An 18,474-nucleotide genomic window follows, 5' to 3' on the forward strand; every position below is an offset into this window, starting at 1 on the left:
TTCTCTGAAGCAGCTCAACAAATTGCCTGAATTACAGCCAAACAAGTTTACTTATCAAGGAAAACTAAGGTCTACTTTGCTGCCAGAGTGCCAGAGTATACAAAAATGAAAAATCAAACCCTTAATCCTCACATGAACTCTCAGTTGCTACTGGCTGTCCAGCTACTTACTGTGGCCAAAAAAGAAAAGAAAGGGAAAGCTCATTTTATGCATTTGTTTGTTTATTTAAGAAGAGAAATTTTAGCTTCTCTTCATCATGTAATCCCAGGACAAATTATGACAAAAGTAGTAAAGCAATGCTACAATAATACAGTTCAATGTAACTTATAAAAGCAGGTAAAAGTACAGCATCATAAAAGTGGCATCTGTCCAGTCCTTCAGATATTTTTGACACCTCCATACGAAGATATTGCCAGGATATCTAAAGATACATTATTAAAATCATAACATTCAGATCGTCCCAATGCTACAATTCTATGATTCTATGAAATCACCTCATGCATGGACTCATCATATTGTCCAGCACATGGTCAGGGAAGTTGAAGAACAGGAAAAGGATGTGTCTTCTCCATCCTTTTGATCCACCACTTGATGGAGTGGTGATTTTAATGACCATGAGATCAGAATTTAACTGCATTAATTATTATGACTTTAGAACTAAGTATTTTATATCCAAAAGTAAGATCTTCTGTATATGTCTTAAGGCTGAACTTGCTATCACTTCAGTGAGCACAAATGCCTTCTACCACTTAATAATGTTCTTATTCTCAAGTAATTAACTCATTAAAACTGTTTCTTTACAAATAAAAAAAGGTACAGTTACAATTCAAAAGTACAGTATCTACTGAAGAAGCATGCTCAGTGATACGTCCTAGGTTCAAATTCTGGCCTCTCTAAGGGGGACTGGGAGAGACCCCTGCCGGAAACCCCAGATTGCTTCTGGCAGTCCGTGTAGACCGACCTGACGTAGATGGACCAGTGATCTCATGCAGTGTAAGACAGTCTCCTGAGATCCTACAAAAGAGCCAGATAAAGCAGAGATTGGAGAGGAGAGATTATCACAGGAAGCAGCATTAGCCTGAGAAAGGTCATAGGGTTTTATGTTTAGCAGAACCATGGCTTTTTTCCCCATTCGGAACTCACGGGACCTCAGTTCCAGCACCTCTTACGTGGGCGTCATTGCCATTCTAAGAGAACATGGGAGGCGCTGATGGTGAGCTCCATGACCTTTTTTTCTAGAAAAATAGCACTGAGTGGAATGAAACGGACATAAATTTGACTGCAAACCCTCAAGAAGGCACGTTGAAAGGGTTCGTTTCTGTGTTGCTAACATACACTGTAATGAGATTGCTTGGTTTATGGATGAGCTATGCTAGTTGAGTTTGGTTTATTATGCTATTTTAATGTTTGCTTCATTTCATGAGATATTTGTGCAAAATGTTATTGTGTGAGTTTTATGATATATGTATACCCAGTGTTTGTTTCGGGGGGACACATACCCCTAAGCATTTAGTGAATCTAAGTTTGGCCTCATTGAGGGGCAGTGTTTTAGTATGAGTAGGAAAACGAGAGTACCCCTAAACATATTTTTTTTTTGGGGGGGGGAAGCACTGCGTACACCAATTCAGACCTTTTGGTGGAGGGCAGATTTATAAATCTAACCAATCAGTCACTAGATCAAGAAGAAAGCTGAAAGGGAAGAATCAGATGCACCTGGTCTATGCCACATGTTCAAGCAATTTAGAGAAGCACATGAGAAGAGTCCTGATGGATCAGACTTGCCTAGTCCTGAGGAGATTTCACCCCTCCCATATCCAAGAATCTCCTGAGGAGCCTGCTGATTCTACAGAGAGGAGGAGCAATGTTCTGCTTTCTACTTAGTCAGTGAGTGAATCAGTCAGCGAGTGAGTCAGTCAGTGTATCAGAGAGAGAGAGTGTGTTAGAGATCGTGTCTAGAGATAAGGTTGCTGCTAAGAGCAGCTGCAGACTCTCAGTGTAGCATTGATTTATGCTTAGATCTTTTAGCTCTGTATATAGTTTTGTATCATAGTTGTAGCTATAGAATAAAAGGAAGATATTCTACAGAGCTGCTCTCCGAGTGGTTTATACTCTGCAAGACTCTGCAAAACTCTGCTGCACAACGACTGTATTATTGTGCAAGTGAATCCGGTGCTTTCAGCTCTAAGCTGTGAGTCCACAGCACGGTGACCTGTCCCTGTGAGAAAGGTGGTCGCTGGCAGTGCTACCCAGCTCGCCTAGCCCAGTCGGGGTTGAAGTGCATGAGTCCAGTTGGTGCACTGGCTCAAGGGGCGATGCTGACAAGTCCAGCATCCTATTTCCCACAGTGGCTAACCATATGCCAGCACATAGAAGCATCAGCTGTCTCTTACCCAGTTTCCCAGCAACTGAGAGGTAGCATATAGCTATCATGACTAGTAGCCATTGATAACCCTATCCTACCATGAATCTGTCTAAACTAAAAAAAAAATAAAAATAAAGCCCCCAAAATGTTACAATTTTTGCTCGTAGAGGAGTTGCTCCAGCCCCTTGGTCATTGCAGTTTCCATTTTCTGCACCGTTTTCCAGCTCCACTATATCCAAGCTGTGATCCGAACAATCACAAAGTATTCCAAGTGTAGTCACACAGCATGCATTCATGTAAAGGCATTACAATATTGACATTTTTCATTTTGATCCTTTTCCTAACGCTTCCTTTTTTACAACCATCATGCACCTGGATCTCTTTCCTTGTCAGTCAGTGCCAACTCATAAGAAATTGGGACTTTTTTTGCCCTAGTGTGCATCATTTTACACTTATTTATGTTGAATTGCATGCTATTTCCCATTTATCCATTTTGAAGAGATATTTCGGGAGCTCTTTGCAATCCCTCCTTTGTTTTTCATCAAAATTGGCCACCTCGCTCCTCACCCTTAACTCTAGGCCATTCATGAACAAGAAGAAATCTGTGAGTCCCAATTCATATTCTTGTATCTCTTCATTGTGAGAACTATCCATTTATCCCTACTCTCTGCTTCCTGTTCTTTACCAATTATTGTTCCATAAGAGGACTTTCCCTCTTCTCCCTTTACAGCTGTGTTAATTCAGGAGCCAATCTTAGTGGCTGACATGGTCAAAAGCTTTTTTTGAACTCTAGCCCACAACATCTCATAGTTCGCTCTTATTCTCATGCTCATTGACACTCATATTCTCAAAGAACTTCAAAACGTTAATGAGACAGGGCTTATATTTCTTCTTCAGCAAGACTTCTTCCATATGCTTGACAATATTATCTCTAGTAATGTTTTCTACCAGTTTACCCAAAACAGCCATTAACCTAGCTAACCTGTACTTTCTAGGATCTTCACCTGCTCCCCATCCATCATCCTTTCAAAAATATCAATGTTACATTGGCTTATTTCCAGTCCTCTGATACAGAGGCCAATAAGAAAATATCATAGTAGGTGAATTGAGAGTATTTTTCAGAGGGTGGGCAGAAAATGAGTCTGCCTGAAAGCAAAGAGGAGGAAAGTAAAGGACAGAAACAAGGAAGACAAGGCGAGAGTGCTGCCGCTTCAAGTCAGAGTTTGAAAGATCCTTGTAACAAACATGCAGGCTTTATGTTCAAATAACTTCAGGCTAAATTATTATCTGTGGCCTACAAATACTGTGTAATGTGGACCACATGTTGGGGCTCTTCTAGAAACAGTTCCTATTTCTGAAGGGATTCATAGCATGCTTGTGTCAGAGACATCTCCTGGTTAAGGCACAACATTTGAATCTGTTAAGGTGGCCATATATCTAAAGCCAGAGTAGCCTCATTATTACAATGGAATATAGCTCTGCTCTTATACCTTAAGAACAAGTCAGAGGCGAAACCATTATAAGGTCACTGACACACTCATGTACGCAAATTATCTGTGAAACAGGATCATTCAGAGTCAGCTGTTCAACTCTTTGTAGTTTGTCATATACAGGGCATATTGTTGCTAACCTCAAACCTCCAGCACCTGCTCTCCCCAAGCTTATTTAGCCCATCCTAGATTCTGTGTAACAGTATACTCAGATCCGTTGACTGCCTAGTGCTTCTGTCTTATAGCTTTATGCTAGAATTGTTGCTGTGATGAGAAAGTATATAGTGAAATGGAATCAGTAATAGCTGTAGAGATGCCGGCAGCAGTATTTTCCATGAACAGCAAGTGCAGAAAGAATGTGCCATTTTGCAGTTCTTGCTGGAGAACTAAAAGGAAGCAGAGACCTAGGAGTAGGTGCAAGTGAAAGCTGCTCAGAGCTTTAGTCCTTAAAAAGCACAACACTTGTTCTCAATCACAGAATCTTGGGAGGGAGTTGAAATGGGGGAGGGGGAATTACAGGAGCAAAGCACTTCCTTGTCTTCAAGAAAACATCTTCACAGCAAGTCAAGCATATAGCTCACAGCATCTGCTTTTTGAGACATCACCTTGCCAACAAAGGTCTGTATAGTTAAAGCTATGGTTTTCCCAGTAGTGATGTATGGAAGTGAGAGCTGGACCATAAAGAAGGCTGATCGCCGAAGAATTGATGCTTTTGAATTATGGTGCTGGAGGAGACTCTTGAGAGTCCCATGGATTGCAAGAAGATCAAACCGATCCATTCTGAAGGAAATCAGTCCTGAGTGCTCACTGGAAAGACAGATCCTGAAGCTGAGGCTCCAATACTTTGGCCACCTCATGAGAAGAGAAGATTCCCTGGAAAAGACCCTGATGTTGGGGAAGAGGGAGGGCACAAGGAGAAGGGGACGACAGAGGATGAGATGGTTGGACAGTGTTCTCGAAGCTAGCAGCATGAGTTTGACCAAACTGTAGGAGACAGGATTGCCTGACGTGCTCTGGTCCATGGGGTCACAAAGAGTCGGACACGACTAAACAACTAAACAACAACAACAAATCAAAAGGTTATCTGAAGTACCACTAAACCAACATATCCTAGCAAACCAGGCAGGCACTGTATGGACACTAAATAGGATTATCAGGCTTTTATAAAAGCTGTGCTGGCTCTATCTAGATCTATTTAGCATCCTGTTTCCTACAGTGCCCAAACAATATGAGCATCAGAAGCAGTGTGGTAAACCAGTGCTTCAGCAGATGGAAGAGAGGCTCACCTAAGGTGGAGGCGTGATCTTAACGGAAATAAGCTGAATTTGTTTTTGTTTTTCCCCTTATTACTCAGTGAGTGATTAAAGCAGCTTTCGCCAACCTATCTCGCTTTGCATGTCAGGAGTCTATCTCATATATTAGTTTCACCTTTGAAGTTGAATTACTGAAATAAATGAACTTTTCCACGATATTCTAATTTTCCGAGTTTCGCCTGTATGGCAACCATAACAGAGAAGAGGAAAGTGAGCAGTGAGGTTTCCTGGAAACGATATGTATGAGGCTGCAGGGGGATGAAATGCAAAAGACATCATCATTTTCTGATTATTCCATAAGAAGATTTTGAGAGTCACACTTAAGTCTCCAGGCTTGGTTTGTATCGGGTCTCGTGATGGCAACTCCTGGTCTCATTATATTGTGTCTTCAAGCAATGGTGTCATCAGAGTCTCCGTGGAGATCATGGTCTGCACAATCTTTTTCAGGACATCTTCATCATCCCTACCTTTCAATTCATCTGAAAGTAATATTAATCTTTTTTAAAAGAGAGAGAAAGAAAAGCACCAACAGAGAAGTCAAGGACTTGAATGGACTTGCAAGAAAATATATATTCCTAGAGGAGGTTCCCTAACAATACAAGAACAGCATGCAGACATTGATAAGGGTATTTGCCTGTTTTGTGATAGTACTGAAAACTTCCCTTCTCCTGGGTTTTTGCTCCAGCACTAAATTTACATCCTTTCTACAAAAGTAATAAAAAAACCTGATGAAAATGAACACATTTCCTAAATGATTCCATTCTGCCTTCTCTTTTTACCTCCTTTTTCTTTACTCTTTTGTGAACGATTCTCTTTGTTCAGCTTCTTCGCTCTGATTTGCATATAAAGACACTTATAATTATTCTGGGCTGTCAAGATATTCCCTATCTCCAGAAGAACCTGCAGTTTTGCACAATGGATATGGTTACATGGTGCCATGTCAAAGAGCATGGGGCCACTGTGCTGGCTGTCTGACACTCAGATTACATTCAGAAGGGATTCATGAATGTTCATCTGTATTGTTGAGGGGTTATTTCATATCGTACATGTTCATAAAGTGGGAAAGTGGGCATTTCAAACAGTGAATATATTGCTGCCTTGCCTGGGTTTTTGAATGGATAGAGCTCTTACCGTGTTCACAGGAATGGCACACTTTTCTTCAAGGAGAAGTTAAGTTCTAAAGAAATATGTTTTAATATGTGAACCTTTTTTATTTTATTTTATTTTATTTTATTTATTTTATTTTATTTTATTTTATTTTATTTTATTTTTATTTTTAAAAACCAACCAAACACACAGTAAAGAATAACCAGGAAAGAAATTGGTTTGTCATACTTAAGACACAGATATTTCTTGTTATTTCAAACCCCACATTTCAGATAGTAGAGCCAAGTCGAGTGATAATGAAACACAATGAATATCACACCCTAGTGTTTTACAGCAACTGCCGTACTAGGTATTAGGGAAAGGACCTATTTCATATGCATATTTCATAAAAGATTTTTTTTTTCCAGAGAGATGCCAAGAAAGTAAGTTGAATGGTCTTGCTTCACTCCTGAGACTAAAGTCATGTGTGAAATCTACATATCAAAGATACAGGCTAGCTTTCACAATCTCATGGATGCAAACAGTTGTTTCTAAGCAGCATTATTTAATAATAATGATTGTTTCCAGCTATTTTGGTAATTGCAGTGACTTTTGTCCAGAGGGACTCTTAAAAACTATCTGAAAGGTATTAGTGGCAGCAGTAGCAGTAGTTAGCAGTCACTGATTGAAACATTTTAATACCGGATGCGGGTGGCGCTGTGAGTTAAACCACAGAGCCTAGGACTTGCCAATCAGAAGGTTGGTGGTTCGAATCCCCATGACAGGGTGAGCTCCCGTTGCTCGGTCCCTGCTCCTGCCAACCTATTCAAATTCAAAAGCACATCAATGTGCAAGTAGATAAATAGGTACCGCTCCGGTGGGAAGATAAACGGCGTTTCCATGTGCTGCTCTAGTTCACCAGAAGCGGCTTAGTCATGCTGGCCACATGACCCGGAAGCTGTACGCTGGCTCCCTTGGCCAGTAAAGCGAGATGAGTGCCGCAAACCCAGAGTTGGTCACGACTGGACCTAACGGTCAGGGGTCCTTTTATAAATTGCTCATCAGTGAAAATATTCCTGCCTGTTTTCATTGGTTTCTGTAGCAGGATCATTCTTTTGCTTCTTCTGGTCTTGACTGCCTTCCATTCCCTTTGGAAAGGAGAACATGGATACATCACAATTGTTTGTCCAGGTAGTTGAGAAGAGGGAGTTCGTATTTCTCTCCAAATGTTTGATTTTCAAAACCGTATTATGAATCATGTGAGCAAGTCGACTGTCTGTATATGAACATTCGTCACTTCGCCTCCTGAATGTCAGTATTTTGCAGGATTCAATTACATAACAGAAATGTGGGTTTCTGCAATCAAAGTAGATCAAGATGTTCTTGCGCAAGACATGCAGTTTTTTAAAAGGACAATTTAGAGTTAGAAAAATGGTGGAGAAATGCGCTAAAAAGTATAGGATAAACAGGAAGACATATAACCACAGTGCATGGGTGAATTCAGGATGAATTCGCAAAACACTTACCCACAAACAAATATGGTGACTTGAAATGCAGAATGGAGAAATAACCTCACAGAATTTTAAACGGCTAATGTGTACAGAGCCATAGAATTAATACTTCATGACATTATGTGCCCTTCTTTAACTCCACCCTGTTGTAAACAAAAATTGCCCTTTTCCCTTATGGGGTATCCAAGAGCCCATATAGAGTCCTAACATAGGTTCCCTATTGGTAGGAGAGAATAACAGAGGCCAACCAGAGAATATTGAGAAGCAAAGCAGCTAGTAAGCTTGATCTTTATTGATCAGTTGCAACAGGGTGCTCCCCTCACCCGCAGGAGAGGAGGAGAGACCCAGAAAAAATGGCATGCAAGGCCTTATAAAGACTTTTGAAATTCCCATCCTGTAGATCAAGACCACCCCCAGAAACATCATACATACATCACAGAAGGGGTGTAACCTAAGACCACCCCCCAGATACATCACACCTACATAAGGCGGTCTAAAACAGAACATTTGAATGTTGTTTTTTCTCCTATCATTGTTTATCTCCTGTCTGGCAGGTTACTTGATTGGACTGCCTGGGGAGCCTGGCCATTCTTTTGTAGTGATAAATACTTAGTTTGGTCAGTTTAGGAATCAAAATGGTTCCAGGTTGGCCTTCCTGTGCTGATCTATGTATGTGCTTGGTTGGTACACTTATGAACATTACTATATCTAAGACCTCAAAATTCCTATCACAACCCCCCCTCCCAAATAGCTGCCTTCTTCCCCTTCATTCTCTTCTCCACTCTCACATTTCCTTCAGTTTTACAGTGAATAAACTACCAAATACAAATTTCCTATTGAAATAATTGCTTGATAGTTTATTCAGAGACACACTGAATTTACATTTAGATCTTTGTCACCTAAGCGCATTACCCATTTCTGATTTACAAAAAAATCCCTAAGGCTAGATTCACTCAGCTTTTGAAAATGCCCCCCTGCCCCCCAATCAATCAGTGACACAAAATAACAGGAATGGAAATAGTTGCTAGGCAGAGAGTCAGGTTCTTGCCCCTGTTCATCTGTTTGTGTCAGAGCACTGAGAGCGGTTTCTACTTATGAAACATTATCTCAGGGTTTATGAGACATTTCCTTTCTGGTGGCATATATGCATGGGTGTGTTGCAATTGGCTAAATTTGAATAAAAACTCACACCTAGCAGCACCAAAAGAGAACACGAAAGTGGTAGAATAACCACCTTTCTTAGCCTGTGTATTCACCATACCTTCAAAACACATTTGAAGTACCTTTCCCCCTCAAAGAATTATGGGTACCGTAGATTACCCCTCAAAGAGTTACAATTCCACCCAGAAATCTTTGAGGGAAAGAATGTGATTCAAATGTGCTCTAAAGGTATAGTGTGTGTACAGCCCTGCTGTAATAATTTTGAAAGGGGTTAGCTTTGTTAGGCTGTTGTAGCAAAAACAACAAAGGCACATTACAGACTAACAAATTTATTGCACATGAAAGCTTGTCTCATAATAAATTTGTTTTTAAGGTGTCACAAGACTCTTTGCTGTCTTTGAAGCTGTCTTCAAAGAAGCTGCCTGCCTTCTTTACTAGATTGTTCATTCCCTTTTCTTTTAATATGCTAATAATGATGAGGAAATTGTGGCCCTCCAGATGTTGTTGCACTGCAAGTCCCATCATCTCTGACCATAGACTATGCTGACTGGAGCTGATCGGTGTTGGAGTCCAAGATCATGGAGGATCACAAGTTCCCTGTTTCTGTGATACAGGGCTAAAGAGAAGTATAGAAGAGATCTGATTTCCCTCTAACTTTCACCCCTCCTATAATTTGATGGTCAGCCTTCAATTTCCCACCCATTTGCTGTCTCCCACCTTTTAAGCTCCTCAGTAGTAACTCAGAAAGAGCAGGGAATGGTTGCAGTTCTGCCACCAGACATTTCAGTTAGCAGTCCCAAGTTAATCACAAGCTGTTGCAGTGCTTCTTAGTATCATATAATTTAAGGCCTTGAACTTCAGCTCATGGATTGGGGCCTATTATTGGGACACAGCAACAGTACTGCCACCATACAAATATATGGCAAAAATTTAAAAGTGAGTCCTCAGATGTATGCTAAGGTGACTGGAATCCTATCAGAACTTTGTATGGCATCGCTGGAGTGGTTCTGTTGTTTTTCTCCAAAATGCAAGGTCTTTGTGCCTCTGTATCACTGGTTCTTCTGCTGCCACTTGAATATTTATGGGAAAAGAAACACAAGTAACTGCATATTTATTCTTATGGTAGAATCTTTGAATGGAGGCTGTGATCTGAGCAGACTGGAACAATTTTGTCTTAGTTTGGATGCATATGGAATAGAAGCTTCATTTATACTGAGTGTGAGAAGGCGAGACTTATCACTCCATGTGCATTCTGTTGCAAAAGGAGCAATGCCGCATGTAAAAGGGTGCCATCTCAACCATGACATGAGACAAAAAAAGGTGTTGAACTTCTTAGGAATTGACTGCTAGGGATTTCTGTTTGGAATAGCTTCAAATGCTGCAAAAACGGACTTCGCATGTAATGAGACCAAAGTGTAAGGATGCTGTTACTAAGCAACTAGGAAGAGTAATTGCACAGATGCTGAGGTTCGGGACTACAGTGCACAAAAGAAACATTGCTTTTTAATATAAACTGTCACAGGAAGTTAGATTAAACTGGACCTGCATTCATATTAGAAAGGTTACGGAAGACAGGGTATGTGAAGTCAAGGAACAGCAATTGTGTTCCTTTCTTCACTGTCTATTAGTGATCTGCCCCAAATATTTACCTCAGTGAGGTCTGAGCACTGACAAAAGAGGCTCCCTCCAAGCATTAACTCAGCCTTCCGCAACCTGCCGTTGTCTAGATGTTTTTGGTGTCCATTATCGCTACTGGGCTGGGCTGGCTGGAGCTGATGAGAGCTGTAGTCCAGCAACACCTAGGGAGCAGATGGGGATGACTCCATTAAATTTGTGCTTTGAAATTCAAGGCAAATGGCTCCTGTCCATGTCCAGCACAAGGCGTCCACGCTTTCAATGGGCTGTCCCTTTTGCACACAACATACCATTATGTACTGGCAAGTGTACCACAGGGATCCTCTGTTTGGCAGTTCAGAGGGTGCCAACCCAAGTGCCGAATATGGTTCAGAGTTGGCATGGCTAGGTGTTGCAGGCCTACAACTCCATCATCCCTGCTGGATGGAACTGATATGAGTTGGAATCCATTAACATCTGGAGGACCCAGGTTAGTCACCCCTGGTTTATAGGCTACAAACCCCACTGTTTTACTTACTGATTTGAGCTCCAGTGGGTTTGAACTTTGACCTTGAGCATGTGGCTGTTTGCTTATTGTCTATTTGAGGAAACAATAGTTTGGACTAAATTAGTTTCACTGGCAGTGCAATCCTATACATGTCTACTCAGACTTGAGTCCCATTGAGATCAGTGGGGCACATGCCGAAGTAAGAGGATACAAGATTTCTGCCTCATTCACCAGTTGAAACCAATAAGACTTGAGCCACGACTCGCTATTCACACTTATACTCCCTTGTCGTTATAAAACAAACTCAAAGTGACTTACAAAAATGGTCATACAATGCATTTAAAAAACAGTTGAAATTACCAAGATCAATTCCATACAAGAAAACCAGAAGAGCAGGATAGTATGAGACCTATCGTACCTAACTTAGTTTGGATCGAGCCCAGTGAGAAAAAGGGACACACAAACTGCCTTGGGACACTATGACTCTTCTAATAACTTGCTCCTGGGCATGTAGTTGGCTGCTGCTTTTTCTTCTTTGGCATGCCGCTTTCAAAACGATCACCTGAACATTCTGCCACATGCGTCAACTGAATGACAGAGCACCAACTTCAGGTTTGTGCCTGTGAGGCAGCATGCAGACTGTGGCTTAACTACAAGCACACCAGAATTTTGGCCGACAAGAGGGAAAACCCAGCCGAGATACGCAATAAGCACTTCAATATTTCATTTCCACCCATCTGTAGTTATGTGTGACTGCAGCGACCAGTTCTAATCAAAATTGAGAGGATAAAGCTGGTTTTTCTCTGACAAAATGTGGAAGTGATTGATGAATAGCGATAGCTCTCTCTTGCCAAGTAGAAGTTGGAAACGGAACTAATACAGTTAAGCCTCAAACTTTTACCATTATCAAATAGGTGCAGAATTCCACAAGGACAGGTTATAATTATGCGAAACTTCGCAGCCGATATACAAAGGATAAATACGGAGCAAGGAGATCTAGAATGAAAGACATAAGGGCTTATTGACACCCTATTTGACATGGATATCCTTCTGTTTTTACCAGTTAGTTTTTTACCACTCTGATTTGCTAGCCTGATGTCATATTTAGCTGTAGTTTGAATCAAGTTGTAGTTTAAGTTGCAAGTTTTATTAGTTATCTGCTGTTAAGAAATTCCCAGTGTTTAATTCAATTTTAGCACAGGTTTCAGTTACTTGAGTGGTACATAAATTTTACATAATCCCACTAGTGTGTTAGGTTAAACAATTTTCTTGGTCGAGACACTATTTTGGACAGTAAAATAGCTCAGCAGGACATATGTAGAGCTGTAAATGCCAACATGTTTGTTAAGTCTTTTTTTTTTAACAATGGCATCTTACCTTGCCTCATGATGTTTATTCCTTTGCCTCTCTATTAATGTAGTTTATCTGCCCTAAGCTAAGTAGAACGTGTTGTGGAACATACTTTCTCATTCTTTAAGTGTTTGCACACAAACACATCTGAGTACTTGTTTGATATACACATGTGAAAGGGGAGCAATTGGGATGGTAGGCTAAGGTGGGAACCGAGAGAAGAGACATCTGGGAACTGATGGGAATTAAATGAGTGGAAACAAGAGAACTGTGACTGAAGGAGGAGGAGGAGGAGAGAGAGAGATGAAAAGGAAACTGGAGAAAGACAAAACAAGTGTTGGAAAAGTAAATGAAAGATGAGATTCAGCAGCGCAAGGAGCAGCTGCTCATCTCTAAGGATGTAGGGGATATATAAACACAAGGACCCCTCCTTAGAGCAGAATCTAGTGCATTTGTCATGTTGCTTCTGTTCAAGTAATTTATTTAGTTAAGCAGACGCTGCCCTCTGAGAGGACATCTCAGAATGCTTATGGGATGTGGGTTCTGCATAACTCAGTAAGCCATCACAGGTGAGAGAAGACTGATTGCCGGACTTGATGTCCAATGGGGGCAAGAGTTGTACTATTAAAACACTGTGGGTTGTGCCCACATGGGTTGTGCCACTTCATGTGCCCACATGAAGATCACGGAAATGTCCAGTAGCTTTCCAGACAAGCTCTGCCATCCTTTCTTCACACACATTCACCATGGGGTATGAAGTATGTTGACATCACAGATTAATGTGGATCCTCTAAATCTTATGAATTGTTTGAAACCAGAATGGACTAAAGCACCAAGTACATCTGGTTCCCCCTTAGCAAGTTTTTGCTGTCTTTGCAAGCATGACATTAATATAGTGACTCAGGCTGGAAGTTACGCCAAACTATGTCTTGAATGAGCCCTGAGCTTAGGTGTCTCTTCTCCATATCTCATGTGCCCTCACTGACTGCCTCTATTGTGATAAGTAATAATTGGCCATACCCAAACTGGGTTTTGGTTTGCGTGAACCATAGCTTGCCTGCAAACTGAACTAAAAATCACAATCAAAATGTGTTTTTAATTCCACTTTTGGTTTGTGCAAATAATAGTTTGTCCACTTCAGGTATTTTGGCAAACATTAGTTTTCTGGGAACCCAAAGTTTGTTTATATAACTCCAAACCCTCCAAACCATGGTTTGATGTTACATCTGAAACACACCGTTCTTATCTTCCATGTAAATGGTATTTTGAGAATGTTCCACGTTTATTAACATATATGAGGTAAAGAAGTGCCTTAAGGTCAGATTGCAGACTTGATAATTATGCAGGTTTGTGCCATAGGTTCTCAGTAGTTAGGTCGATCTAGCTAGCTACATTTTTGTATCATTTATTTTAACAGATTGTTGTAAAGCAATAAGAACAAATAAGGCAGTGCATTCTGCAAAAGGAAACAGTAAGTAAGATACCCTGTGCCAAAAAATGTTTTCATATTTAAGACTGCTAAACATATGTAAATTAAAAACAGGATTGTCACCTCTTACTGTACTTAAGCAGTATACAGAAACTCATGTTACTAATTAGTAGATGTATTACTACAGCAAATATGGTGTATAAAAGTAAAATAAATTAAAAGGAGTGGATGAAATTGAACAGGAATAGAAAGGCTAACATTTTTCTCTTGAGTGTAATGGGTATAAATGGATCTATATTTAAATGGTGTAGTATATGGTCCGCATATACATTAAAAGGCCTGCCAACATTCTAGAAAGGCGTTAGAAAGTATTATCCTGACTTTCTTCCATCTGACAGAAAATATTGTCCATAATAAGAAAAGCACTGGACTTTCTAAACCATGGGTGACTAGAAAGGACTTTTCTATTTTTCCTCCTCCTGAAGTTTAGACAGACTTATTATCATCATCAAGCTGCTTCTAGGCTGAGACATTTTTCTGAATACTGAGGTATTTTAAGAAGACAACTTGTAGTGGATTAATAGGAATTTGATGAACCATGATACACCTAATATATTAGATGTCTAAAATGATTTTAACCTTATGAGCCATCTGTAGACTGTTTCAGAATGTCTGTTTTCTCACAGAGTTTCCTTTAAAAAAGGACCTAGTACACAGTGGCAAAACTGTCTGGGTTACACAACTTCATACCGCTGCTATTGTGGAGTGGGGGTCGCATGATGCACTGCGCCTCAATACAAAAATAATTCTTTCCGCATAGAAATGGACATGTCTGACCGAAGGGTTCAAACTTCTAGCCCCTCTTCAAACACTCTGGCCAGACTCTCTCTGGGGAAAAGGAAGGAGAGAGACTCTGCAGCCAGATTGTGGAGTGTGTGGATAATCATTTTGCTGCTTGAAGAGGAGTGCAAATGGTCCTTACCCCCATTATTACATTTTCCTCAAACTGTGAACTTGAACTGTGGAATTACAATGTGTATATTAGGGTCAAGTATTGTAGAATTTCACTTAACTAACTCTTCACAAAAGTCAACAGAAGTTGTGCAAACTCGGTGCTAGCTGGTTTGCAACCTAAATGTGACAATAAAAGTAACAGAAAGATCTGTTTTCAAAGATGCACATGCTACCAACTTGTTCATTGCAATAACTAATGACTTGAAGGGCAAACTGCCCATCTAAAATGCAGGATGAGGTGGGTTGCTTTGTTTTGGTTTTTTTTAAAATATAAACACACACACACAAAAAATAACATCACCTGGAGGCTGATAACTAACAGCATCAGAGCCAGCATAGAGAGGGATTTTGTTTTTTTAATCCTTCCCCGCTGACTTCTGGAGTCTTGAAGAAAATCCCTCCTCTGAAGCTAGTATTTGCTTTGGGAAGAAATCCCCAATTGCCATCAGTCAGAGGCATCTTTAATGCTTTTGTCTAGTTTGGTCCACAATGTTACCTAAAAGCAAGTCAGCATTTTATAGAAGCCCAAAAACCTTGAATTATGATGGAGTAGCAGTATCTACTTATGTTTCCATATCTAACGGTACCATCCTATACATACCTACTTAGGGATAAACTCCACTAAATTCAAAAGTATAATATCCCAAGTAAGTGTGCAACATAAAAAATGCACCATCTATTTTTGTATTGGATGTATTGTTCAGCTTATGCACACATACAAACATACAAATAATTTTATTTGTGTGCCATGTTTCCATAGTTAAAACCAATAATAAGTTCATAATTATCAACATAACAAAAGCGGTCAATTCATAAGCAATAAATAAAACATCAAAAAGTACACAACCAAATTAAACCATTCCCACATAAATCATATTAAGATCTATAATAAAGATTAAAAAATAAAACAAAAACCACCCCCCAGCAACCCCTACTAACCAGTGCCCCAACCCAAGAGTCTGTTCAGCAGTTTCAGCCTCTGTCAGAGCCCCACCTCCCAGTCCAGTTGGATAAAGGCCTGCAAGGCTAGGAGCAGGTCTTCCAGGACTCGCAGCCAAGATGATCATAAGAATTATTTTTAAATGGTGGCTCTTAGTTTTAATTGTCTTCTTCCTTCCCCAAAAATGAGGTTGACAGATGAGGCCTAATGAGAAAGAGATTGAAATGAATGAGAATGCAGGATATACACTCCCTCACACGCATGCATATATTTTAGGCGTAATCAGAACATGTGGTGATGCTAGCAGATTTCTCCAGTATTTGCAGATGGTGTGATTTGCTTTCATGGTTAGGTTTTATAGGGTATGGATTTTCTCTTACTTCAGCATAGCTGGTTACACTGGGGATTCCCCCCTTGCTCCTGAACGTGGAAGGAATACACGAAAATCATAGCCTGAATCTATGGACACAATGAATAGTTAATGCAACATTGTGTGTGCAAAAACGGGGGGTAAATTCCATCAATATGAGTTGACTTTTCGAGAGCAGATAACAAGATGAGCATAAAATCTTGTTCAAAGCCTAATCCTTAGAAAAGCTAACCTGGATAATATCCACAGATGACATAGGTAAAAGTTACGCATCCTGCTATGACCTTCCCATTTTTACAAGCTCCTAGAAGAATTTCAAAATGCTGTTGTGTGAGTGGCAAGCACTGCATTGGAATTATTAGGAGAGTATGTTGCTAATGCTAGGAATTTAATGAGCATTAACCCCTTATCCGTTGCAGCCAGTGTGGTGGGGCTCACCTGTAGCTTACCTGGAAGGCACCGAGATGGAGCAGGGCAGCGGTGAGGCTGGGACTGTGTTGATGCCCTGATGGAGCCAATCCAGCACTCCATCAGTGTATCTGCATGGCTATGACCTTCCTGGCCCCCCTGCAGCAGCTCCCATGTAACTTGCAGTGACACTGGAAAGATAGCTTCCCCTCACTCCCTCAAACCACCAGCTGCTACTTGATCTTATTGTAAATTCTACATGACATCTAATTTTGGTTTTATCCCAGAGTGTTGGGATGTGATTGGATGCTAGGAGATGATATATTGATAATAAGAATAAAAATAATTTATTATTTATACCCTGCCCATTCAGCTGGGTTTCGGCTGGGTGGGGTATAAATAATAAATTTATATTATTTAGAAATTATTATTATTATTCCCACTGACTGCTACAAACCAGTCCACTGTTCTGACTTAGCAAAGACTTTCCTGCACTAGCCTTACCTATAGAACGAGAAAAGATGAAGGTACATTCTTTCACCTTTGGTGGACGTGCCCAAGGATCAAGGCTTTCTGGGAAATGATCTATAACGAAATGAAAAAGGTATTTAAATATACCTTCCTGAAGAAACCAGAGGCCTTTCTTCTGGGCATGGCCGGCCAATTGGTGTCAAAGAAGGACAGAACTTTTTTTATGTACGCTACCACAGCAGCAAGAATACTTATTGCAAAGTATTAGAAGACACAAGATCTACCCACTTTGGAAGAATGGCAGACGAAGGTGATGGACTATATGGGATTGGCAGAAATGACTGGCAGAATCCGTGACCAGGGAGAAGAGTCGGCGGAAGAAGACTGGAAGAAATTTAAAGACTACTTACAGAAATATTGTAAAATTAAGCAATGTTAGAATGATGTTGGATAGAAATTAAGTGGTTTCCAGCTGTAATGCTTTAAGATAATATGAAAAAAGGGTTATAAACAGGTTAAAAAGTAATGGTAAGGATTTGCTGAAACAACAATTTGAAGTGGAATACAAAAAAGGGAGGTATGAGGAGGTCTGGGAAGTAAGCTAAAGGAAAATTAGCAATGGAAAATCTGTATGTTTTTAGCTATTTTTATTTTGTATTTTTGTTATTTTCTTTTTTCATTTTTATTGTAATATTCTAAAAAACCTTAATAAATATTCTATAAAAAAAGAATAGAACGAGAAGAGAAACTTAACTTGATCCACTGGCTGTTCTTTGTTTTAAGTTGAGTGCAAAGGACTTCTAGGGGTGTGTTGTTGCTGTGGCTTTCCTCTTGCACCTTCCCTTTGTGCTGTTCCATTTAGCTGCAGGGCACCTTGCCTTGTAGTTGTAAGGATATGCTTGTGAAATACCCTCACAGATCTGAGGATGCCGTGAGCGCCATTCGGGGCATTCCCACCCTCCATCACATATTGCTGACACAGTCATTGCAAACAACATAGCTTACAGCTTACTGCTCCCAATAGCTTTTTATTTCTAATCAGAGATCTGTTCAGATATATATTATTTTAATGTGATGAGTAGTATAGTGTGTTTTCAAATTCCACACAGAAACACATGCATGCATGACACATGAAGCAACTTAGACCTTTGTCTCCGCACTTGCACAGTTATTTCCCTTCTGAAAATTCAGGGGGGGAGTTCATCTCAGCCGTGGCATTCCATAAGCATGTCTGCACGCTCAGAACCCAAATGGATGGGGTTTATAAATTGAATGGGATGTTAAAATAGTAAGTGAGGCTACTTCAAAATAAGCTTGCTGTTCCACTTGCCTAATGTAAAAGAAAACGATTTAACCATTTCAATTTGCAAACGGGGAAAAAAGACAACTCCGGTTTCCTCTTCTCTTCAACCTTTGAAATGATGCTAATTCCAATTAGACTGTGCTA

The 18,474-nt window shown here is 40.2% G+C and overlaps 1 protein-coding gene across 4 annotated transcripts in view; it reads left to right on the forward strand.

Annotated features, from left to right (window-relative positions):
• MACROD2 (mono-ADP ribosylhydrolase 2) overlaps nucleotides 1-18,474 on the forward strand; it is a 997,401-nt gene that overhangs the window by 847,479 nt on the left and 131,448 nt on the right. For 3 of the 4 annotated variants that reach the window (XM_081857242.1, XM_081857241.1, XM_081857240.1), the window contains exon 10: nucleotides 13,813-13,866. The exons of the other annotated variant lie outside the window; for it this stretch is intronic. In XM_081857242.1, the coding sequence (XP_081713368.1) occupies nucleotides 13,813-13,866 (54 nt within the window). The remainder of the gene's footprint in view (nucleotides 1-13,812; nucleotides 13,867-18,474) is intronic. 4 annotated transcript variants of the gene reach the window in all.

The sequence above is a fragment of the Podarcis erhardii genome (assembly GCF_964252035.2).
Source record: "Podarcis erhardii genome assembly, chromosome: 3".
In the NCBI taxonomy this organism is placed as follows: Eukaryota; Metazoa; Chordata; class Lepidosauria; order Squamata; family Lacertidae; genus Podarcis; species Podarcis erhardii.